Genomic DNA, 26,913 nt, shown 5'->3' with positions numbered 1-26,913 from the left:
GAAGCAGGTTTGGGACAAAAAGGTTGCTGGTTTGATTCCCTGGACCAACAGGAATAGCTGAAGTGCCCTTGAGCAAGGCACCTAACCACCAACTGCTCCCTAGGCTGCACTGGGTATGTTGTACGTTGCTCTGGATAAGAGTATCTGCTAAATGACATTAATGTAATGTAATATGGGTTTGTATAAGATGTACGTATTCACACAGCTTTTCCTCACTGATTCAATCTGGGCTAAAGAAATCATCATCACGATTGAGAAGTTCATATTCAGTAGTGGAGAATGCAGCGTTCAAAAGCACATCTATTGCTAGCTGAGAGCTATGTGAATGACATCATAACTAGCTAACAGCAGAATGGGAAAAGCCCTGCACTATCATACATGTCAACCTATACGGAATGTCCGTATTTTATACGGATTTGATTCAATAAACGTAGTATACGGGCGTATAAATAAAGTTATACGGATTCTTTAAAAAAACTTCAATATTTATTTAGAGCTATAATCAATTCCCATGATGATAAACGTACTGTACACCACAGACAGCCAGTAAAGAGTCTTATGAAATCGCGCGTTATTTTGTGGTAGCGAGACTTCGTTCCACTTTTGATCATGCGCACACCGCATTGCGAGAATCCCGCCAACCGTGAAGTCATAGACATATAAACATAGACGCCGCCTTCTGTGTAGAATCATACGTCATCCTCGCCGCCATATTGGATGGGGCAAAGTGGAGATTCTTCAGCCGTCTCTGGTATACAGTAGCCGAGAATAAAGATGCCTCATTCATGTGCTGCGTTTAACTGTACCAACAGGTTTACCGTCCAAACGAGATCACATGGGATTACCTTTCACAGGTGAGACTGGAAAAATACTTTGTATTCATTCTGAAGGTTTATTGTTATTAATATTGAATAAAAAGTAACTGGGATATATCATTGCTAATTATCATTCAAATTTTAGGTAAATTATTTTAATTTGCATCTTATACGGATTTTATAAGGGAAATACGGATTTTGGAGGTTGGTTATACAGGTTTGATTGACCAAAGGTTGACATGTATGCACTATAGACACGCCCCCAAGCTTAGCCATGGTTCATTCTGTTATATTCGAATGCACAGCTTTAGTATCATTAGGCTATAAGCTGCTAAGTGTATGAATGAATTACACAAACAGTGTCAATAATTATTTTGAATTGTACTTTCATAATGTTGAATGTATTGAGTTAATTGAACATTGAAAGCTAAGGCACATATTCAGGCAATTCATATTGCATTGAAAATGTATCATATTGACACATGGCTGAAATGTATTGAATTTTTACCTCTACCAACTTTGCTGGAAGAGGTTATGTTTTTGCCTCCCTTTGTTTGTTTGTTTGTTTCCAACATAACTCAAAAAGTAGTGAACAGATTTTGATGAAATTTGAGCCATGGAAGATCCATCATCTGTAGCCGCTTATCCTGTACAGGGTCGCAGGCAAGCTGGAGCCTATCCCAGCTGACTATGGGCAAGAGGCAGGGTACACCCTGGACAAGTCGCCAGGTCATCATAGGGCTGACACATAGAGACAAACAACCATTCACACTCACATTCAATTTAGAGCCACCAATTAGCCTAACCTGGACTGAGGGGGAAACTCACACAGACACAGGGAGAACATGCAAACTCCACACAGAAAGGCCCTCGTCAGCTGCTGGGCTCAAACCCAGGACCTTCTTGCTGTGAAGCAACAGTGCTAACCACTACACCATTGTGCCACCCGAGACAAGGAAGAATTGATTAGAATTTGATGCAAATCCAGATATGTATGTGGATCCAGGATTTTTTTTTTTAATCTGTTTCCATTGCAAGGGGAAGCCATGGCCAAATGGTTAGAGAAACAGTTTTGGGACCAAAAGGTTGCTGGTTTGATTCCCTGAACTAGCAGGATTGGCTAAAGTGCCCTTGAACAAGGCACCAACTGCTCCGGCAAGTGTGGTGGCATATATTGTGTCTGATTAGCCAAAGAAAAACTGATGATGCTATTTTCAGTTCAGGCAAGAACCTGGCCCAACGTAACTCAAAAAGTAGTGACTGGGTTTTGATGACATTTGGTGTACAGCTTTAGTATTATCCTAGGTTCAAGTGATTTAATTTTGATGTTGATATGTTTCTTGGCAGAGGTATGCGCTATACCGAGTGCCCTTCTATTGCCACTTTGCACCTGTCTTTGTCTCGTCATTTATGTTGTTTATTTTACTTAGATATCTAGATGTTCGGGTGGTGTAGTTGTTAGCACTGTTGCCTCACAGCATGAAGGTTCTGGGTTCAAGCCCATTGGCCAATGGAGGTCTTTCTGTGTGGAGTTTGGATGTTCTCCTCGTGTCTGCATGGGTTTCCTCTGGCTGCTCTGGTTTCTTCCACAGTCCAGACACATGCAGTTAGGTTAACTGGCTACTCTAAATTGCCCACAGGTGTGAATGCGTGTGAGTGCACAGAAAAGAACTGTCCATCCTACTGCTGCAGTTCTGGCCAAGTCAACCAAACATGGTTTGCCTTAAGCCTGGATTGGATTTGGCAGTGATGACAATCTAGATGTTTAGGCAAGCTAAATGTCTACTTAGATAGTTATTCCATCCATCCATTACCCGTAACCGCTTATCCTGGAGCCTATCCCAGCTGACTATGGGCAAGAGACAGGGTACACCCTGGACAAGTCACCAAATCATTAAAGGGCTGACCAATAGAGACAAACAACCATTCACACCTACAGTCAATTTAAAGCCACCAATTAACCTAACCTGCATGCCTTTGGACTGTGAGGGAAACCAGAGCACCTGGAGGAAACCCACAGGGAGAACATGCAAACTCCTCACAGAAAGACCCTCATCAGCCACTGGGCTCGAACCCAGAACCTTCTTGCTGTGAGGCAACAGTGCTAACCACTACACCACTGTGCCACCCTAGATAGTTATTGATATACCTTATTTTGTAAACTTTTATTTTCTCTATAAATGCACCCTGGGGAACCTGAAGGAAATGATATTTCATTGGATTGTATACTGTATATGGACATATTGACAATAAAGCTCTCTTGAATCTCTCTTCTAGTTATTTTGTGTATCATTACATCCCTAAATAGGGCATAGGTAAGTCCATAGAAGAGCCTTAACACCTCATGAATGTTGATTAAATAACTTGCAGCATAAGAACACAACATTCACAGTTATAACGGTCTCAAACCGTCCATTCGTCATAACTGTGTCCTCATGTCAAGTTTGAATTATCTTATGGGAAAATGCATGTGAATGAATGTGTTATGGAGGCCCAGTATAGATACCCTTCAGTATATCAAGTATTGCAATAATTTTAAAATCTTCATTCGACTCATTCCAAAGCATCATATTTTCTGCATACATTGTCGCTGCATCCTGTTTCGTAAGGCCTCGTCTGGAGCCTCTTAGCTAATGTGACTGAATGAGGTTATGCCAAAAACATGGCAGCAGAGCTTCCCTTCAGGCGAATAGTGACTTGTTCTTTTAAAAAATAGCTGCAATTTCCATCTCTCTACTCCTTTCTGACCTTGGCTGAATGTTCCTCCTGTCTCAGTGTCTCCAAAAACTTTATTTCCTCCAGACATACATCATGAATAATGTATCTCATACTAAGCCTAATAATGAAAAAAGTGCTGTTGTTTAACCAAAAATGGGAGAGACTTGTGTTTTTGTTTTGTTTTTTGTCTTAAAGTCAATTCAAGACAGAAAAAATAGAAGCTGGCAAAAGAACAGCCATTTATAGCTTTTACAATGTAAGTGATAAGGGTACTTGTTTAGTAGACATTCTACATCATTATCTGTAACTACATGGTTATAAAGCATAATGTCTTATTCTTTAATAAGTCAAAAAATATTGGTTAATTTAATTATTGTTAAATTATTGCTGTATATAAAAAATGAAGCAGTTCAGGATGTGCTGTTATAGGAAAATGATCAACTTTTGGGTGGTAACTGACATTCATCGACTGTCCATCGCTAGCGATGATGACTGCTTCATTAGGATGCACAGAAACGCAGATGGGCTGCGAGGCCCGCACCAAACGACAGAGTCATCCGCAGCGGTGGCATGAATGGCCTGGTTGAGCTGCTGTGGAATGTCTGGTTTCGTGAGCTCTCGCATACTATTCTCTTCTCCTAACGAAGCGCCTTGCACAGTAAGGTAAGAAAAATTACATCATGCCCTCATCGTGTTGTCTCTCTGGACCTCCAAACTGATGCCAAGTTATGCAAAAAAGTGCCACAGACCTGACGGGTATGGAAGTTGCCCCGCAGTGACAACTGACTTGCCGAGTGATGCCATCCATTGGCCATTTAAGTGGCTCTTCCGCATGCCATCTAGTGGTATGTCATTGACCCTGTTGGGTTCATCTGCCACATTGCACCAAAAAGCACCCTACTGCCAGTGCCTTATCAGTGATGTACTATTTAACCCATAGCTGGAACGCAGGCAGGTGCTACCACTCCGGGTCGGAGCGGTAATCAATGGTGATTAAAGGTCCTATGGCATGGTGGTTTGTTGATGCTTTAAACGGGCTCGTGGAGGTTTCCGGATGTTATATCTGCAGCCTTTCTCGAAATGAACCCTCGGCACGTAGATATAGCCTCCTGGGAGAAAGCCCCATTTCAGCGCTTTTCCCAGTGCGTCGTTTTGCTAATGAGAAGCAGGAGGCAGGGAAGGATAGAGGGTGGGGGCGGGTCTTATCATTAATATTCATTACATGTAAACGTGTTACCTCTGATTGGCTAACAGCACTGTGACGCTACCTCCAGTGGGTCAGAACAAGCAGATGTGGGTGTCTTACTATGGCGAGAGAGAAGGAACAAACCGCAAAGGGAAAAATACCGCGCGCTGACGTCATTAAGGTGCAACGCGAGGAAATAAAATAAATTCAACAAATGTTTGGGTTTTTACTGAACAAACAAACAAATAAAATGAACGAGTGACTTAAAAAAAGAATGTGGGTGTCTTTGTAAAAACTGTTTTGATTGGCTATTATAACAGAGCATGCTGCATGCTTTTTGTTTTTGTAGCGCAGAGTACCTGGCTAACTGCAGGAAGCGGTTAGCTGCACAGCTAATGTAGCCATTGCAAGGCTAACGTGGCACTGATTTTAAAACACGGCAAAACATAAGCTCATAAGTTACAGTCAATTTCCAGACTAAACTCAGTTTAACAGAGCATGCTGCATGCTTTTTGGTTTTGTAGCGCAGAGTACCTGGCTAACTGCAGGAAGCGGTTAGCTGCACAGCTAATGTAGCCATTGCAAGGCTAACATGGCACCGATTTTAAAACACGGCAAAACATAAGCTCATAAGTTACAGTCAATTTCCAGACTAAACTCAGTTTAACAGAGCATGCTGCATGCTTTTTGGTTTTGTAGCGCAGAGTACCTGGCTAACTGCAGGAAGCAGTTAGCTGCACAGCTAATGTAGCCATTGCAAGGCTAACATGGCACCGATTTTAAAACACGGCTAAACGACTTAACAGTTATACACTTACTTGTTCGGTGTTTGTGGCTGATGCGGCAGGGATGCTTGGTACGGACCCAGGCTTCAGTGACAGTTGATGTGCAAAACCTGCCCTGTACTGTCCCAAGTTGTGGAAACATTCATCAGGAAAATGCTTCCGACAAACATATACCGTCTTAGGTAGACTCGACGGCGTATTATTGGAGTAAATAAAATTAAGTCACTGCGTCTTCAGGGGCTCTCCCGTCGGCAGTAAAAACAGACTCTTTTCTGTGTTGTCACATCCATGTACAGCGCAACTTCCATGTTTGGTGGCAACTTTTGAGCTGGGCGGGCAATCCATACAGTGGGTGGGAATCCAGAGGGGGGGGCGTGGGGATCATCTCCCTTGCTGACGTAGGCAAGGGAAGAGTTTATCAACGCGCCGTTTTGACGCGCCATTCTCAAATGTTGGGCATAGTTTGGTTTACACATTATGAAATTTCTAGCCACTGGGGTGACTTAAGAAGGTCAGAGGAACTCATTTTAACGTTAAAAAACCTCAGAAAGTGAAAATTTAAAGGGTAACTCCTTTAAAGGGTAACTCCACTTTTCCCAATATTCAAGTCCTCCCGGACCTGAGACTCACTACCGGTTGCAGTTTAAAGTCATACCCAGGACTTAACTAGTAACTGACATTATACAATGCAATGGCCTATTGAAGGTGTACTGGCAAAAGTAAGGGATGTAAAAGTTTCAGGGATTGTTTTTGCAAAAACCTGCATAAAATATAGTTTAAAGGATTCATAAGCCTAGCCACCCTAGTTACTGGCTACATTTTGTGTAGCCATTGTTCAAGCCAAGTTTTGACAGACTGCAATTAGAACCATATTATATTGGACCTCTGGAGGCAAATCAGCACTGGCATGTGTAATGAACAGAGACAGCTAGAGCTGCCCGGCTTCAGAAGAAGCCAAGGACTTGGGTCTGGTCTTATGCCATTTTCTATATTAACCTGGACTTTGTTTTAGATCATTGCCATTTGATCCGAGGCAATCAAATTGGATCACTGGCTTGACCTCGAAAAAGATTTGATGTTTTTCAGTCTCGATCTTGACACAGCCTTGCTCTCATTTGGAAAAAGTCTTGACCTTCTCATAAGACTTTGTCTTGACTAGTTCTGGTATTGGCCTTGACAATGGAGTTAAACTATATGGCTAAAAGCATATGGACACTTGACCATCACACCCATATTTGGGCCTTCCTCAAACTCTTGTCACAAAATTGCAAGCACAGAATTATCTAGAATGTCTTTGTATGCTGTAGCATTAAGATTTTCCTTTACTGGAGACATGTTCCCCCCAGTGCACAGGCTCATAAAGACATGATTTGCCAAGGTTGGAGTGGAAGTACTCGAGTGTCCTGAGCCCTGACCTCAACCCCACTGAACACCTTTAGGATGAACTGGAAATGCCACCACAGTGCCTGACCTCAGTAATGCGCTTGTCACAGAATGAGCACAAATCCCCACAGCCATGCTCCAGAATCTAGTGGTAAGTCATCCTAGAAGAGTGGAGGTTATTATAACAGCAAACAGGGGACTAAAACTGGAATGGCATGTTCAAAAAGAACATGGGGGTGTGATGGTCAGGTGTCTCCAAACTTTTGGCCATATTGTGTAGCCATGATTACCATGACAAGGCTGGAGATGTTTATCTGCTGAATAAACTGTTTCACTTTGTACCACCACATTCTGACACATCAGGATTTTAAGCAGATAAACATCTCCAGCCTTGTCATGGTAATCATGGCTACACAATATGGCCAAAAGTTTGGAGACACCTGACCATCACACCCCCATGTTCTTTTTGAACATGCCATTCCAGGTTTAGTCCCCTGTTTGCTGTTATAATACAATATGATGTGTCAGATGTTGTCTGACACATCAAGATTGTCACATCTTCATGACAATTTTACCCCCATCTTCTAGCAAATTTGGTCTGGGTCAATTCCCATTCACCAGCCAGCTCTCCTGCTACCATCCAGGGAGGGTGAAATCTAAAACATGCTCCCTTCAAGACATGTGAAGCCAGCCAATTGCGACTTTTTAAACTGCTCCGTCACAGGGCAATATATCACACTCTGATGAAAGCGCTATCTACTGTCTTCTGCATACATGAGCTCATAGATAGCCATGATTGGCTAGTGTCTCTGTGATTGACAGGAGAGATAGTACACCATCTCTCCCACCCAGAGAGCATGGGCAATTTTACTCTCTTGGCTTCCAGCTACAGATTTGAAGATTTGAAATTTTTTTGATGATAGAGCGAATGCTTTTCTGTTGTGAATGATGAGAAGTTTTGTTGGTTTGTTTTCCTGTGAAATACTTATTTCTTGCTTGAGCTCCTATTTTTAACACATTTATCGATCACAAATTGTAATTTCTTGCACACTTAGATTTTATGTTTCCTTATTCAGTTGTTGATGCCATGGACACTGTTCATCACTGAGGCAGTGTATTGCTGTTTCCATAGTGACAGCACTGTGTGTTTTGGTTTTTAGTTCCTGTTTAGATTCTTTTCTCCTCCTACATTTCTTTTTTGGTTCATCACTTATTGCTTTCACCTGCATCTAGTTTGCCTTATTACATGGGTAAGAGCAAGTTCTCCAAGTGCGTCCTCCAATAATAAACAAAAAGAAAATATCCTGATATTTTACAATTCACGTATTTCCAAAATGCGATATTCCAAGCTGGTAAAAGCTGTTATATTCTACAACAAGACAAAATGACAAAATCAACAGAAAAGCGGTTTAAAGAGACATTTTGCTTTGACTCTATGATCGTCCAGACCTAATTTGCAGAAGGACATGCTTATGATGGGGCAGCACAGTGTAATCATCACACTACCCAGTTCACTCAGTAAGAGAAGTTGCCTGCGCTTATTGGTTAGTCTGAGCTTTAACTAGTTAGTGCGTCAAGAAATGAACTATTTAATTCATGTTAGCAAACAATAGTTAGCTAAATGGTGATGTTAAGCTAGCATCGACAAGCTGTTTAATCCACTTGGCCGGCCACCTGAGTGAGGGGCTGAACCTTCTCTGGCCATGGGTGACACAGCTGGAGCTTTCCCCTTCCCATCTGGAGGAGCTTCAGAAGATTCTGTCGGCCCCATCCACCTTCACTACCTCATCTCTCTCCCTGCCCTCCTTGCCATCCTCTGGCCCACGGCCTTTGACCAGCTCCAGTTCTAGTGCCAGCGAAGGCTTGCCTGCTTCAAGTCCTCTGCTGGATGTCATATCAGAGGGTGTTGGTGAATTGAGTCTGGTTATTGATACTGAAGTAGCTAAGAAGGCCTGCCAGGAGGTGCTGCAGAAGGTCAAGCTCCTCAAAGGTGATGGAGATACAGCTTTGAACACCACTGAGCCTCACCTGATGAATGGAACTGAACACATTGAGCCCTTGAACAGGGATGGTACTGGATCTGACTATATAACAGTAATAAGGTTCTGGGTTCGAACCTCGCAGCTAAATGGGGCTTTTCTTTGTGGAGTTTGCATGTCCTTCCTGTGCCTGTATGAGGATGCTCTAGTTTCCTCCCACAGTCCAAGGACATGAGGATTAGGTCAACTGACTACTCTAAATTGCCCATAAGTGTGAACGTAATAGATTGGCGACCTGCTCAGAGTGACCTCGCCTCTTGCTGTTTTATATCCTGAATTACAGTGTTTGGTGACAGCTAAGGCTGGGCAGTATAACCATATCCAGTCATAATATAGAAATTGTGATTTCATATCACATGTCACAATCAAATAGTTTGATATTTCAGATGATATGTATGAAATTTGTATGAATTTAATATCATTTTTATTTTACATTAACATCAATGTATCATCAAACTCTTTCTGTTTTTTTTTTAAATTGGTAGTATTGTTTTGATGGCAGTTTGTAAGAAAACCTATATCATCACACATTGTGTATTGTGATATGATATTTTTGTCATATTTTGTCATTTATAGTGGGAACATGGGGAAGGTTTTACTGCTTAGTCCATCTGCTCATTTTTAATTAAGAAAAAAATAATTATATACAATTTTAGATTTGAAAAATGATGCTGGAGTGCATTCCAATCTGCTGTTGCTTTCCCTGCTTATAGCCTTCAGATGGTGTTGGGTATAGTTGGGTATAGTAATGATCCCATTCATTAGAATAAAATGATAGAAACAGAGAGGTATATAAACACAAAGAGAGAATGATGCACTTAAATCTCACCTCAAAGTCAGGCAGCAGGTCATCTTCATCCTCCATGCTGTAGGACACGCTGTGGACGTCTCTGCTTACTGCCAACAACTTCCGCTCCAGAGGAGATCCAGGCCCGATGTCCATGAATGTGGTTTCCAGATACTCCTTGCTGTGGAGGCCCAGGGAGTCTGCAGGGCCCCATATAGGAGCAGAAGAAGTGTAGAAGGACTCGAGTGTGCTGGGGAGCGAACATGGATCCAGCAGCTGCTGCTGAGATATGTCTTTAGGACCAGAATAGCTCCTCCATGCTAGAGAAGGGGGTCTTTTTTCATCTTCGCATCTCACAAAAATGCCCTTGAAGAGGCTGCTGTTGCCCGTTCTGGATGAATGTGTAGGGCTGTCATCCAAAAGCGGGTGCTCCAATTCATCCAGACTCTCCATCCTGATTTGAGGGACGTGACTGTCGAGGAGATTTCAGACGGAGTTCAGTGCAGCTCTTGGGTTTATTTTACAGCCTAGAGCAAGTAATCCATCTTTATAAATATATATAATTTTTAATTGTTGCTTCATCCAGGCATGAATCATCTTGTGGGTGGGGAATAAAGACGTGTGTCTGAAGTCTTCTCTCCCCTCCTTTCCTCTCACAAGCTTGTGTCAGGTTCTATTATGCTTATAAGTTCATCAAGCTCCCTTACACGTTTTACTTTCTGCACATGTCAGAAGCTACCTGTTCCAGGCCACGAGGGCCAACATGTGGTCAATGTCACATTTTGCATTTCACATGATAGGGTGAGTCCCTGGATTATAAATATGCTAATGAGCTTTGCAGTACGTGGAAAGAAAGCTAGGAGTCAGTTTCAGTAACGGAATGCTTTGATTAGCATGGCATTGCAATTAGGGTGGGAAAGTGAAAAAGAGCTGCAATTCATAACGTTCCTGAAGGTTTGTGGGTTCTCACTGCTGATCTAATCTTACTACAAAATACTAATGAGGTCAGAGTACTTGTCTGATTTAAATGCAAAGGAGAGTAAAAATAGGTCCTAAAACTGGCAGACTATTAAAAAAAATATGAATACTACAAACATTTCTGCAGTCTGGACAGTGTTTCAGTGCTGCAGAAATAGGATCTGGTCAAGCCGGTCTTTTTGCTGCCCACTCGGTGTGTTTCTGGATGGAAAAGTGATGAAGAAATCACAGTTTGGGGGTATTGATTTAGTTCTGTGTGAGGGTGAGTGATGCCAGAGTCGTCCTTTGGGAAATGTATTTTTAATGCTGTCCTGGCCGGAGCTACAGTCAAAGCAGGAGGGAAGATATCCAAAGCCGTACCCGATGTACTTCGGCTCCTGTCTCAGCGCACCACTCTGCACCAACAAAAAGAGAACAAGGTCAGTGTTTATCCTGTCCTCATGCTCAATGCACAACAATCACTGATACTCAAGTACGCTGACATCTAAAGGCCAGGCATAGAGCTCGTACGCCTGGAGAAATGGCACCAGAGGTTCAACACTGAATCACACGACATTGGCCCTTGAGCAACAGTGTGTGTGTGTGTGTGTGTGTGTGTGTGTGTGTGGTCTATTCCAAGCACGTGGATCGCTCAAAGGAATGTAGTGGCAGAGAAAGGGCAGAGGGCGTCTTGTCGAGGCTCTTTAAAAGGGTTGGATGACTTCCAATGGTTGCTAAAGCACTGAAACATTAATCATTGCAACCCCATTCTGGGCTTTCAGCCTGACTTCAAGCACATGATGTGACTTCATGCTCTCAGCATACAAATCTCTAAAGCCAAAAGAGCTGAAACCTAGCCAAGTCAATATGACTGGCAAAGAGGAAGAAAGCAAGAGAGAAAATTCCCAGAATCCTTTAGCATCAAGCCTTCTATTTTTGACAAACAAATGCCAGCTGTCTGAAGGGAAAGTGATAGTGATAGTTTATATATCCACGTTTTTCTTCCAAGACCTTGATGTTAAGGACACTGGGTATTCTCTCAGTTGCTCTGCCATTCCACTGAGTTGGCAGGGCAGTAAAGCATCCAATCAATACTCTCACCCCCACAATCTGATGTCATCAGGAGTTGAATTCTTCTTGTCAAAGGCCCTGTAGATTCTGTATATGTTTACTCTGTGAGCTGGACACATTTGTCATTGGGACATGAGTGAAGTTGATGGATGCACCACTTTACAATATGGATGTAACCTAATTTGCACACATTATTCAGACTGAACAGATGATGTGTTCTACAGTGTCTTGCAAAAGTATTCATGCCCGTTGGTGTTTGTCCTGCTTTGTCGCATTACAAGCTGGAATTCAAATGGATTTTTTGGGGGGCAATTTGATTTACACAAGGTGCCTACCACTTTAAAGGTGCAATTTTTTTTTTTTTTAAATTGTGACACAAACAATAATTAAGATAAAAAAACAGATATCTGGAGTGTGTATAGGTATTCACCCCCTTTCGTATGAAATCCTTAAATAAGAGCTGGTCCAACCAATTCACTTCATAAGTCACATAATTAGTTGTTTAAGATCCACTTGTGTGCAGTCAAAGTGTCACATGATCTCTCACATGATGTCTGTATAAATCAACCTGTTCTGGAAGGACCCTGACTCTGCAACACTACTAAGCAAGCAACATGAAAACCAAGGAGCACTCCAAACAGGTCAGAGACAAAGTTATGGAGAAGTATAGATCAGGGTTGGGTTATAAAAAATATCCCAAACTTTGAATATCCCGCAGAGCACCATTAAATCCATTATAGCAAAATGGAAAAAATGTGGCCCCATTACAAACCTGACAAGAGAAGGCCACCCACCAAAACTCACAGACCAGGCAAGGAGGGCATTAATCAGAGATGTGACAAAGACATCAGAGATAACACTGAAGGAGCTGCAAAGATCCACAGCAGAGATGGGAGTATCTGTCCATAGGACCACTTTAAGCCGTACACTCCACAGAGTGGGGCTTTATGGAAGAGTGGCCAGAAAAAAGCCATTGCTTAAAGAAAAAAAAAAAAGAAAACATGTTTGGAGTTTGCCTAGCAGCATGTGGCAGACTCCCCAAACACATGGAAGAAGATTCTCTGGTCAAATGAGACTAAAATTGAACTTTTTGGCCATCATGGAAAAATGCCATATGTGGCAAAAACTCAACACCCTGAGAACACCATTCCTACAGTGAAGCATGGTGGTGGCAGCATCATGCTGGGGGGATGTTTTTCATCTGCAGGGACAGGAAAGCTGGTCAGGACTGAAGGAAAGATGGATGGCACTAAATACAGGGCAAATCTAGAAGAAAACCTGTTTGAGTCGGCCAGAGGTTTGAGACTGGGATGAAGGTTCACGTTCCAGCAGGACAATGACCCAAAACATACTGGTAAAGCTACACTGGAGTGGTTTACAGGGAAACATTTAAATATCTTGGAATGGCCTAATCAAAGCCCAGACCTCAATCCAATTGAGAATCTGTGGCATAACTTGAAGATTGCTGTACACAAACGCAACTCATCTAACTTGAAGGAGTTGGAGCAGTTTTCCCTTGAGGAATGGGCAAAAATCCCAGTGGCTAGATGTGCTAAGCTAATAGAGACATACCCCAAGAGACTTGCAGTTGTAATTGTAGCAAATGGTGGCTCTATAAAGTATTGACTTTGGGGCATGAATACCTATGCACACTCCAGATTTCTGTTTTTTTTCTTCTTAATTATTGTTCATATCACAAAAAGTTACACCTTTAAAGTGGTAGGCATGTTGTGTAAATCAAATGGTGCTAACCATCCAAAAATCCATTTTAATTCCAGCTTGTCATGCGACAAAACAGGACAAACACCAAGGGGGATGAATACTTTTGCAAGACACTGTAAATGGATACAAATACAGATATTAATAGGAAGGAGGTGCACTAATTTAACTATATGCACAGCAACAACAACAACAAAAAACAAAGCAGGAAGGTTTTATGCTCAGATATAAAGCTCGCAGGATAAACAAAGACCATTTTCATTAACAGAAATGTGTGGCATGATATGGCCAAAAGTTTGTGGACACCTGACCATCAGACCCTTATATGAGCTTTCCCTAAACTGTTGTGAAGCACACAATTGTATCCAATGTCTTTACTTGCTGCAGCGTTACGATTTCCGTTCACTGGAACTAAGAGGCCCGAACCTGTTCCAGCATGACAATGCCTCTGTGCACAACTCAAGCTTCATGAAGACATGGTTTGCCAAGATTGGAGTGGAAGAGTTCAAGTGGCCTGCACAGAACCCTGACCTCAATCCCACTGAACACCTTTGGGATGAACTGGAACGCTGACTGCACCCCAGGCCTCCTCACTTTACATCAGTGCCTGATCTCACTAATGCTCTTGTGGTAGAATGAACCAATCCCCACAGCCGAAATCTAGTGGAAAACCTTCCTGAGAAGAGTGGAGGTTATTATAATTGCAAAGCAGAAACTAAATCTGGAATGGCATGTTGAAAAAATGCATATGGTGTGATGACCAGGTGTCCACATACCGGTACTTTTGGCGATATAGTGTATTCAGTCATCACAGTTGTTTAAATTCGATTAGTAGTTTGGGAAACAGAACCAACTAAATTTGCTAGGAAATATTGCAGGCAAGAACAAACAAACAAATAAAAATAACAAAGCACATGTCTAGAGAGACTAATTAAGAACTTGAGTGATGTACAACCCCGATTCCAAAAAAGTTGGGACAAAGTACAAATTGTAAATAAAAACAGAATGCAATAATTTACAAATCTCTAAAACTGATATTGTATTCACAATAGAACATAGACAACATATCACATGTCGAAAGTGAGACATTTTGAAATTTCATGCCAAATATTGGCTCATTTGAAATTTCATGACAGCAACACATCTCAAAAAAGTTGGGACAGGGGCAATAAGAGGCTGGAAAAGTTAAAGGTACAAAAAAGGAACAGCTGGAGGACCAAATTGCAATTCATTAGGTCAATTGGCAATAGGTCATTAACATGACTGGGTATAAAAATAGCATCTTGGAGTGGCAGCGGCTCTCAGAAGTAAAGATGGGAAGAGGATCACCAATCCCCCTAATTCTGCACCGACAAATAGTGGAGCAATATCAGAAAGGAGTTCGACAGTGTAAAATTGCAAAGAGTTTGAACATATCATCTACAGTGCATAATATCATCAAAAGATTCAGAGAATCTGGAAGAATCTCTGTGCGTAAGGGTCAAGGTCGAAAAACCATACTGGGTGCCCGTGATCTTCGGGCCCTTAGACGGCACTGCATCACATACAGGCATGCTTCTGTATTGGAAATCACAAAATGGGCTCAGGAATATTTCCAGAGAGCATTATCTGTGAACACAATTCACCGTGCCATCTGCCGTTGCCAGCTAAAACTCTATAGTTCAAAGAAGAAGCCGTATCTAAACATGATCCAGAAGTGCAGACGTCTTCTCTGGGCCAAGGCTCATTTAAAATGGACTGTGGCAAAGTGGAAAACTGTTCTGTGGTCAGACGAATCAAAATTTGAAGTTCTTTATGGAAATCAGGGACGCCGTGTCATTCAGACTAAAGAGGAGAAGGACGACCCAAGTTGTTATCAGCGCTCAGTTCAGAAGCCTGCATCTCTGATGGTATGGGGTTGCATTAGTGCATGTGGCATGGGCAGCTTACACATCTGGAAAGACACCAACAATGCTGAAAGGTATATCCAGGTTCTAGAGCAACATATGCTCCCATCCAGATGACGTCTCTTTCAGGGAAGACCTTGCATTTTCCAACATGACAATGCCAAACCACATACTGCATCAATTACAGCATCATGGCTGCGTAGAAGAAGGGTCCGGGTACTGAACTGGCCAGCCTGCAGTCCAGATCTTTCACCCATAGAAAACATTTGGCGCATCATAAAACGGAAGATACGACAAAAAAGACCTAAGACAGTTGAGCAACTAGAATCCTACATTAGACAAGAATGGGTTAACATTCCTATCCCTAAACTTGAGCAACTTGTCTCCTCAGTCCCCAGACGTTTACAGACTGTTGTAAAGAGAAAAGGGGATGTCTCACAGTGGTAAACGTGGCCTTGTCCCAACTTTTTTGAGATGTGTTGTTGTCATGAAATTTAAAATCACCTAATTTTTCTCTTTAAATGATACATTTTCTCAGTTTAAACATTTGATATGTCATCTATGTTCTATTCTGAATAAAATATGGAATTTTGAAACTTCCACATCATTGCATTCCGTTTTTATTTACAATTTGTACTTTGTCCCAACTTTTTTGGAATCAGGGTTGTAGTGATGAGTGATTATAAACTTCCGTTCCATCTATCAAAGTTATTTTTTTTAATCACGTTTACAATGGTAAAAGTGAGCAGAAAAGAATGAGGGTTGCTTTTCAATTTACAGTATATTAATACCAGATGTTTTAACCTGTAAGCTTGTTCATAAGACATTCACGCAAAACTCTACAATGCCCCAGATGTGTCAGTGTTTCAGCATGCAGGAGTTTCAGTAGTTATGGCAGGAGGGTTCCTGTGAGGTCTATAGCATCTCAGAGAGGAGTTTTGTCCCTCCCTGTCATGCAGCACAGAAAAAAAAAAAAACCCCGAGATGACAGCACAGACTGCACAACATCTGCAGCGACATCTGTCTGTCATCCTTAACCTCCTCTTTTCCCCCTCAGCACGCTGCCTGTCTACCTGTCTAACTGCATCAGCACCAAACATCTGACTTCCTGTGATTAGTCAGGTAAACAAATTGTGGCAAGGCTCATCAGGGACTATTATGTCTGGACCAAAACAGATTAGTAATTCTGTAGCTATGAAGCACCATACATACAGTAGAGTACACAGTATATGTGTACATACTGTATATTAGTTACAACTATGTCATAGTCAAAGATATATGACTGTAGAGATAAATGGGTTTTAAATTAAAAAAAAAAGAAACATGAAATAGTCAAGGATAATGGCTAAATAATAATTATAGTACATAATTACACATAAGTGAGTAGGAGCTAACTTTTTCTATTAGTTTTTACTGTAGTTACTGATGAAGTAACAAGACAGGATGCACAGTAAATATATATTTAAACAATTATTCCACGAAATCGAGTTGCACATGAGCTGATAGCCGACGAGGCGCATAGCGCTGAGTTGGCTATAACCCATGTACCGTACAACAAGATTGAGTGGAATAACTGTTTTATTCTATCCAAATTTACTGGATTTTGAGAGACAGCATGTAGGTACACAGTCCGTCTAAGAACTACAACAGCCTGTCTCTTTAAGAAACTACATTTCCCATCAGCCCACTTCCGCGTTGACCTGCGTCACGCCGGGGCGGGATCACCAATGTCACATCCTCCATGAAAGCATAAGAGACCCGGAAACGCTCAGCTCGCTCTCTCTCGTGTCCGGATTCCAAGCCATCTGGACGCACAAAGAGATACGCTCCGCCAGGCAAACCAAATAAGACGTCTTTTTCTTCTCTTTCTTGCAAGATCCACGATTCAGCGCGATTTCTTTGTTTACCACTGGCCACGGTAAAAATCCAGAATCGCGCGATTTTAAACTCAGTGAGTTACAACCGGTTTCATTCATTAAGTACGTACGACTGCAGCTCAAAGCAGTTAATTTATAATTAGGAGCGACCAGAATTCCTCCTGATTGAAGCACTGTGCACATTGTTTAATCAGAGTTTTTCTTCCCACGAGCCACGAAGCGCCAGATCAAGAATTCTCTGCTTTCCACAGACATGCTCCACGGGCTTCTGTGAAACTCAGCCTCTCCGAGTAATTCCCTGTGCTTCACGGAGATCTTCACAACGGTGAAAAACTCCAAAAGTCTCGGGACATCTTCTCATAATCTCGCGTAGAAGCGGGATACGAAAGTAAGACTTGGCATTTTTGGGCATAATTAAAGCTAGTCTCAGGAATTTGCTTTTATTGAAATAGTGTGAATTTAAACCCAGGTTTATTTGTTACACTGTTAAACACGCAGCGTGTTGATTTATTTTGTTCTATGTTCTCTCAATTGTTTAATAGATAGGCTGTGCATGCTTCTCTTTACTCCTACTAACATATTTAGTTCTCTTATATTTAGTTCTTATATCTTATATTTAGTTCTCATCTTGACCGCATCAAGATTTCAGTGGCTTCAGTATTGTTATAAGCTAGTGAAATTAGCCTACGGCTAATTCTTTGGTCCCATTAGCCTCCAGGGCTAAGGGTATTGTCTCAAGGGAACACAAGGCCTCCACCACCTTTAGCTAGCAACCAGAGCTAAACCCTTTGTTCTCAAACCCCACATGGTGACACACCCTCCTTAGCTAGCATTCCTTTGTCTTAGCTTAGCCACACGAGGTTAATCTAAGCACACACAAACACGTGGTCACCAGGCCACGCACAAACTCACGTTAGCTAGTGTCCCTTTGTCTTAGCTTAGCCACACGAGGTTAATCTAGGCCTTCACCACGTGGCCAAACACACCTCAGTTAGCATTCCACGCTAGCTTCTTTCTTTTGCTAGGCCATAGGCCTAGCCACGTGGTCAACTCCTCCCCCACAAACACACGTGGAGTTAGCTACAAGAGCTAACCCTCTTGTAGGCCACACCCAAGGCCTCTCTCTCACACACACAAACATATCTTAGTTAGCTACACAAAGCTAATTCTTTTGTCTTAGCAACCAAAGCTAATTCTTTTGTGTAGGCCACACCCACACAAGGCCTCTCATACACACACACACTTCACTGTTTGTATATATTTCAATCTGCTATTATCCATTTTTATCTTTGTTATAATAAATTCATTTATTATTGAAACTGTGTGTTTTATTTGTGTTCCAATGTTTATGAAGTCACACAATCTCCCAAAGAATTCAAAAAGGTGCATATAATTTATGTAATAGGATAAGTGATCATAATTTGGAATATACCATAATTTAGCTGTTTGGTAATTTATTATTAAGCACCAAAATTAATGGTATTAATTAATGAGACTGATTCCATGAGTGATTTAATGATAATATGAGACTGATTCAATGAAAATGATTCACTGAAAACAATTCAAATGAGACTGATTCAATTTAATTATTAACCGTCAGATTTAATGAGATTGATCACTCAATTACCCAAAGGCACCTACAAGCACATTTTTAAAACTTTATACAAAACATCTGACAAAATCATTTCCGCTTCGGTGCCGAGGTTTAGAATAACTTTAGACATTTATTTAAAGCTAGACTGCCTTTCAGATTTTTCAAGTGTAGGTCATAAAAATAATTTTCCCTGACACCCAATTACTTTTGTTTAGTGGACCAAAAGCTACTGAATTCAAATCACAGACTTCCAATGTTATTAGTTGTTTTTTTTTTAAATAGAACAATGAATGAATTTAGAACCACGTGGCCCTAAATTCTTCGCTATTTTTTCCTGCTTCACCGTGACCCAATTCAAGATACTACATCAGGCATCACTTGGTGGGCTTTCCCCTTTTGCTCAAGACATTGTGGGATACAAATTTGAAACAGGAGAGAAAAATGGAGGACGTGAGTGTGCGAATGAAATGTGAAAGACTGACTACAGTAACGGAAAGCGAGAAGAAAAGATGTTATGTTGCGAAGGAAAGGAAACACAGGACCAAACTACAACCCCGATTCCAAAAAAGTTGGGACAAAGTACAAATTGTAAATAAAAACGGAATGCAATGATGTGGAAGTTTCAAAATTCCATATTTTATTCAGAATAGAACATAGATGACATATCAAATGTTTAAAATGAGAAAATGTATAATTTAAAGAGAAAAATTAGGTGATTTTAAATTTCATGACAACAACACATCTCAAAAAAAGTTGGGACAAGGCCATGTTTACCACTGTGAGACATCCCCTTTTCTCTTTACAACAGTCTGTAAACGTCTGGGGACTGAGGAGACAAGTTGCTCAAGTTTAGGGATAGGAATGTTAACCCATTCTTGTCTAATGTAGGATTCTAGTTGTTCAACTGTCTTAGGTCTTTTTTGTCATATCTTCCATTTTATGATGCGCCAAATGATGATGATGATGATACCCTTTATTGTCACTAGTCACGTTTTCTATGGGTGAAAGATCTGGACTGCAGGCTGGCCAGTTCAGTACCCGGACCCTTCTTCTACGCAGCCATGATGCTGTAATTGATGCAGTATGTGGTTTGGCATTGTCATGTTGGAAAATGCAAGGTCTTCCCTGAAAGAGACGTCGTCTGGATGGGAGCATATGTTGCTCTAGAACCTGGATATACCTTTCAGCATTGATGGTGTCTTTCCAGATGTGTAAGCTGCCCATGCCACACGCACTAATGCAACCCCATACCATCAGAGATGCAGGCTTCTGAACTGAGCGCTGATAACAACTTGGGTCGTCTTTCTCCTCTTTAGTCCGAATGACACGGCGTCCCTTATTTCCATAAAGAACTTCAAATTTTGATTCATCTGACCACAGAACAGTTTTCCACTTTGCCACAGTCCATTTTAAATGAGCCTTGGCCCAGAGAAGACGTCTGCGCTTCTGGATCATGTTTAGATACGGCTTCTTCTTTGAACTATAGAGTTTTAGCTGGCAACGGCAGATGGCACGGTGAATTGTGTTCACAGATAATGTTCTCTGGAAATATTCCTGAGCCCATTTTGTGATTTCCAATACAGAAGCATGCCTGTATGTGATGCAGTGCCATCTAAGGGCCCGAAGATCACGGGCACCCAGTATGGTTTTCTGGCCTTGACCCTTACGCACAGAGATTCTTCCAGATTCTCTGAATCTTTTGATGATATTATGCACTGTAGATGATGATATGTTCAAAGTCCTTTGCAATTTTACACTGTCGAATTCCTTTCTGATATTGCTCCACTATTTGTCGGCACAGAATTAGGGGGATTGTTGATCCTCTTCCCATCTTTACTTCTGAGAGCCGCTGCCACTCCAAGATGCTCTTTTATACCCAGTCATGTTAATGATCTATTGCCAATTGACCTAATGAATTGCAATTTGGTCCTTCAGCTGTTCCTTTTTTGTACCTTTAACTTTTCCAGCCTCTTATTGCCCCTGTCCCAACTTTTTTGAGATGTGTTGCTGTCATGAAATTTCAAATGAGCCAATATTTGGCATGAAATTTCAAAATGTCTCACTTTCGACATTTGATATGTTGTCTATGTTCTATTGTGAATACAATATCAGTTTTTGAGATTTGTAAATTATTGCATTCCGTTTTTATGTCCAATTTGTACTTTGTCCCAACTTTTTTGGAATCGGGGTTGTAATAAATATCGGCAGTCAGCGAGCACCTCGGTGTGATCAGCTGTTTGTTTAGTGACAGAATGATGTAACTGTCAGTGCACGGTCAAAGGTAAACCTGTAGATGGCAATAATGCAACACTGTGGATGCCAGCTGCTGTAAAACCCAAAAGAAAAAGAAGGTAAACCTGTGCATGTGCACATGGACTTCCTCTGTCTGCCTGACTGCATGAAGTGAACAAGTTCATGCATATTATTTGCTCGGGAAATAATCCCCTCAAATTAAATAACTTCTCAGCCACAGAATGGCCTGATATTTTGTGAGATATTACAGAAATAAACATACATCACAATGACCAAATTTCAGAGGGAACTAAATTTCACCAATTTTATGAACTCGAAAGGCGGTATAGCTTTAAATAAACAGACCTGTCAATTGGTCATATTTCTCAGAAATGGAAGACGTTTCATTTTCTTTCCTTATATGAAAGATCCGCTGTGGCGACCCCTAATCAGGAGCAGCCAAAAGAAGAAGAAGATTTCTTTCCTTATTTATTTTCCTTTACTGTAGCAGCAGTACAAATGTATTTGTTGATTTTTTTCCTACAATTTATCAGATAAAATATACCTCCAGTCATCTTAAATTGATGCATTCTTATATTTAAATCAATTAAGGAATAAAACACGACTGGGATGTGCTGTTATAGGAAAATACTCAACAACGGGGTGGTGTGATGTGCTTCGATACGAAGCAGAGTTACTGTTATCACCCTGAAGTGTTTTATATCTCATTCCTCTTATACTACAGCAATTTGTCATTTTATAAACTTCTTAAAGAATGACAGGTCATACTTTTTATCCGTTTATAGTCTCATTTAAAGTTCCTTTTATCAGTTACATCATAGCAGCTGTAAGGCCCTGGTCACACTGCAGCTCACGATGTTTTTGCGAATACTTGGCATTGAAAAATTGGTAGCATTGCAACCAATTGTATGATGCACGGCGAACATTCTCTGAGCTTCACAAGCTGTTTTTTGGTGTGTTGCTGCCTTGTGAGTGGCCAAAAACATCATGAAAAATTTCAATGCATGCATTGAAATTTGATGGCAATGTTTTCATCAGCAAACTAAGCAGCAAATACTCGCAGATGGGTATAGAAATACTTCTTGATGCTCGGGGAAGCATCACCACCAAACGCCTCATTTTCATCAATAACCCATCACAAAGCATCACAAGCCGTCATGTCATCGTCGCCTGGACAGTCATTCAATTTACCAAGCAAGTTTAATTTAAGAAGAAGAAGAAGCCTTTATTTGTCACATGTACACAAGCACAGAAAAATCCTCCTCTGCATTTAACCCATCTGAAGCAGTAAACACACACAAGTGAGTGATGAGCACACACACATACCCAGAGCAGTGGACAGAGATGCTACAGCACCCAGGGAGCAGTTGGGGGTTTGGTGCCTTGCTCAAGGGAACTTCAGCCATGATACAGCAGGAGCAGGAAGTGCTGTTCATTCACTCAACTCCCCTCACATTTATCCTGCCCATCTCAGGAATCAAACCAGCAACCCTTTGAGCCCAAAGCTGCTTTGCTAACCTTCAGGCTGTGACTTCCTCCAGTGAGTTAATATGACAAAAAAAAGTTACCATGTTACCAAGAACCACAAAGCATAAACTTCTCCAAAAAATTTTCCCAGTGCTAGCAAAACTTAAAGTTACAGTATTACCGATGACTATTACAAAGCACTGAAACTGAAGACTCCTTCCAAAAATGCTTAAAAAGAAGCATCTCCTCACAGAAAGCATCACCATATCTACAATTACATGGTTTTATTCCATATGTAGAGTGCCTGTGAATTATTATTTCTATAGAAATCATGATGTTCATCCGTCGGGGTTGAAGATGACCATGACTTCAATTTGATGGGTGGTGGTTGTGGGCCTGGAGGTGACCGATGAGGCCAATCTGGGCTTTGAAGGCACACTCACATGTCAACGTTCCACATGCCAAGGTTGAGTACCTTCATTATCTTTTTGCTGTATTTCGACCGTTGAGTGGGATCCCTGCCAGCCATGGTGTGCTGGCCAGGGTGAGGTGAAGCAGGCTATGTTTGGGGCACCTTTTCTAGCCCCTTCCTCCATGGAGGTGAGCAGAGTGAATCCTAAACAGGGCTGCTCAGACACCCAGGAGGAACCGAACTCCGCTGCTGCTTCGTTCCAGCAGAGAGCAACCCTATGCCCTGGGCCGCCTGTGTGCAGGTTCATAATTACAGATTCCAGTGTTTCCGCACCTGCTGCTTCGCCACTTGTCCATTGCCACAGGACTTGAATTTAAATTTGTGCATGACTTGGATTAGAGTGAGGGAGAGTTGCGCAGCCATCAGTCTCACTCTCTCGTCCTGACCTAACTGGGTCCAGGGACAAGACAGAATCAAGACAGGTGGAGCTAGGTCGAGATGCAGTGGATGGCCAACAGTGTTCTACGTGTTGCACTGTGCCCTGATCGCGCTCCACAAATGCTTTGCTGGGTCTGCCTCGAACCACCAGGTGGTGGGCTCCTCCATGCAGCCTGCTGAGTCCAGTCTTCAGTCGTAACCCTGACCAGGGGGAGCGAGGGGTTGCTAGTGCTTGCTCAAGGCACCACTCCAAGCTAGTGGAGGGAAGGAGATGCCTTACTACTCCATTGCATGGCAGTCAAGGATGGTACATGCCCACTGCCGTATGAGGCATATAGAAATCATAATATGCATCCATCCATCATCTGTAACCACTTATCCTGTGCAAGGTCATGGGCAAGCTGGAGTCTATCCCAGCTGACTGTGGGCAAGAGGTAGGGTACACCCTGGACAAGTTGCCAGGTCATCGCAGGGCTGACACATAGAGACAAACAACCCTTCACACTCACATCTACAGTCAATTTAGAGCCACCAATTAACCTAACCTGTATGTCTTTGGACTGTGGGGAAAACCGGAGCACCCAGAGGAAGCCCATGTAGACACAGGGAGAACATGCAAACTCCACACAGAAAGGCCCCTGTCAGCCACTGGGCTTGAACCCAGAACCTTCTTGCTGTGAGGCGACAGTGCTAACCACTACATCACCATACCGCCCTCATAATATGATTAAGGCTCAAACTGTGCTATAATAGAAAATTAATCAACACTTTCTGACCAATCAGAATAGAGAATTCTACAGGGATAATTTGTATTGATAAATGCTTAATTAGCTAGATAGTACAATAATTAGTTCATTAGTAATTACTAATAACAAAGAGCAAGATAACAAGTGACTGAATGTCAAAGTCTTTCTTTTATGTGTATTTCTGTAGATACTTAATACATAATCTCATGAGTAAATTTTAGTCATTTTGCACCTGTTTAGGTTTAAAATGAAATGATCTTACTATCTGTGTGATGTCCAGCATTCCTGTACAACTCCACTATCTATCTTCAAGAGGTGTGGCCTATATCAAATTGCACAAAAGAAGATTGGTTGTGGTTGTCTAATGCCCCTTTTCCACCAAAGCAGTTCCAGGGCCGGTTCAGGGCCAGTGCTTAGTTTGGAACTGGATTTTCTGTTTTCACTGACAAATAACTGGCTCTGGGGCCAGAAAAACTGGTTCCAGGCTAGCACCAACTCTCTGCTGGGCCAGAGGAAAGAACCGCTTACGTCAGCGGGGGGGCGGAGTTGTTAAGACCAACAACAATAACAAGACCGCGAAAGATCGCCATTTTTAAGCGGCGAGAAGCAGCAGCTGTACAAACGCGAAGTCAGCCATTATTATTATTATTATTGTTGTTGTTGTTGTTGCTGCTGCTTCTTCCGTGTTGTTTTTGCTTTGATATTCGTGCCAAGGTTTAAGCAAATGTAGTGACGTAACTGACGTATACAGCGACGTAATGACGTGGCACCGCGAGCTATGGAAAAGCAAACTGGTTCTCATCTGGCTCGCAAGTTGAACGAGTTGTGAACCAGCACCAGCACTGGCCCCGAACCAGCCCTGGAACTGATTTGGTGGAAAAGGGGTATAAGATGGCTCCCTGTAGCTTTGAAGCAAATTAGTGTGAAACACTAATGTTTCTCAACATGTCTTGAGTGGTGGAGATTTATGCTAAGGAGAAAACTGTATATTTCTTTAGTGTCCTTATACATCCTTAATGATTCTGGATTTGATTAATGTTCAGCTGAAGGATGTGGGATTGAGGAGTTGAGGAGACGTCAATGAGAGTAATAAACAAAAGCTCAAAATTATCATTCTTCAAGCTGTGCAGTAAGAGACGATCCATTCAGCAGATTAGATGTAGATAATAAAGCTCTCAGTGATGCTCCTGCTCCATGGAGCTGCCTGGATCAATGGTGATAGAGAGTCAAACGTCATGCAGAGTGGTTGATGGAAAGGTCGCTGACCTGCACATAATAGGAGGCTGTAGTCATACTAATGACGTCTTTTCATGAAAGAGTCAACTCCTTTAGATGAGCATTAAAAACCCACTCACTGTGAGGCATCTTTTCTTTTCCTTGTGGATGGAACCAGTGTCATTACTCGAGCTGTGTGACTTAATCGAAATGCTTCCATGGAAACCTCTTTTCAACATCTGAGCTGTTTGTTAGTATGAATGGTGAGCTGCACTGCTGCTTGAGGAACATGTACCGTATGTAGTCGAGTACATTACAGGAGGTGATCAGTTATCAGAACAACTGGAAATGACTCTTCATAATATAGCACAGAGACTCAGCAGGCACAATAATATTAATTCAGGATTGCGTACTTTATTTTTCAAGACACATTCACAGTATCTCACTGATTTAAGAAGAAGAAGCCTTTATTTGTCACATGCACACTCAAGCACACAGTGAAATTCATCCTCTGCATTTAACCCATCTGAAGCAGTGAATGCACACACCCAGAGCAGTGGGTAGCCATACTACAGCACCCAGGGAGCAGTTGGGGGTTAGGTACCTTGCTCAAGGGCACTTCAGCCCAAGGCCGCCCCATGTCTTTGAACTGTGGGGGAAACCAGAGCACCCAGAGGAAACCCAGGCAGAACATGCAAACTCCACACAGAAAGGCCCCCGTCGGCCACTGGGCTCAAACCCAGAACGTTCTTGCTGTGAGACAACAGTGCTAAACACTACACCACCGTGCCACTATTTAACAAGTAGAGTTTATAAAGTAGTCAATTTTATAAAATGCAATGTGAAATAATGTTAATTAGGCTATCCATATTCACTGGATATGAGCAATGGTGTGCTCTGATTGGCTACTCTACTACTAGGCTATCAGCTCATATACCATGAGTAGAGAAAAACAAATTGGTGGAGCGTTTTGCTGAACCAACCAAGGACAAATAAAAACTCTACTCGAAAACAAATCCCCCCAAAATATCCAGTATTTAAAAGAAACAGAAATAGCTAAAATAATATAGTCTCCCCTCAATAGTTCCTGATCCATACTCCAGCCCAGTTGGTGGCAGTAAATTTGCACTTTTAAGTTGGTTTGTCAACTGCCAAAAAAACTTAAAGAAGAAGAAACCCTCAAAAAATACAAAAAAAAAAACCAAAGCAAAATATGGAATAAAAGTATTTGATGGAAAGAGCTTATCTTTTTTATTTTTCAAGAATGATCATTATAGCATTTTTTACTAATTGCTACTCTCATTTCGCCGGTTTGTTTACATTCAAAGCAGAAATGATTTTGTCGGACATTTTGTATAAAGTTTTTATTTATCGAATTTGCAAAAAATTAAAATAAAAATGCTGTTTCTCAAAATCCAGTGAATGTGGATAGAATAAAACAGCTATTCCACTCAATCTTGCCGTACATGGCTTATAGCCAACTCGGTGCTACGTGCCTCATCAGTTATCAGCTCATGTACGACTCGATTTCATGGAATAACTGTTAAATAGATGGCAGGGTTTGA

The 26,913-nt window shown here is 41.7% G+C and overlaps 1 protein-coding gene and 1 long non-coding RNA gene across 2 annotated transcripts in view; both read right to left on the bottom strand.

Moving 5' to 3' along the window:
* tmem91 (transmembrane protein 91) overlaps window positions 1-10,717 on the bottom strand; it is a 39,092-nt gene extending 28,375 nt beyond the window's left edge. Inside the window, exon 1 of the mRNA XM_060922858.1 lies at window positions 9,756-10,717. Within this exon, the coding sequence (XP_060778841.1) occupies window positions 9,756-10,166 (411 nt within the window). The 5' untranslated portion in view covers window positions 10,167-10,717. The remainder of the gene's footprint in view (window positions 1-9,755) is intronic.
* Window positions 10,718-10,967: 250 nt separating this feature from the next.
* Window positions 10,968-26,913, bottom strand: part of LOC132887386 (uncharacterized) — a 46,310-nt gene continuing 30,364 nt past the window's right edge. The window contains exon 3 of the long non-coding RNA XR_009654816.1: window positions 10,968-11,086. This is a non-coding gene — a long non-coding RNA (uncharacterized LOC132887386). The remainder of the gene's footprint in view (window positions 11,087-26,913) is intronic.

The sequence above is a fragment of the Neoarius graeffei genome, chromosome 6, assembly GCF_027579695.1.
Source record: "Neoarius graeffei isolate fNeoGra1 chromosome 6, fNeoGra1.pri, whole genome shotgun sequence".
Lineage (NCBI taxonomy): Eukaryota > Metazoa > Chordata > Actinopteri > Siluriformes > Ariidae > Neoarius > Neoarius graeffei.
Note: the sequence above shows the minus strand (reverse complement) of the source record. Positions and strands in the feature narration are given on the sequence as shown.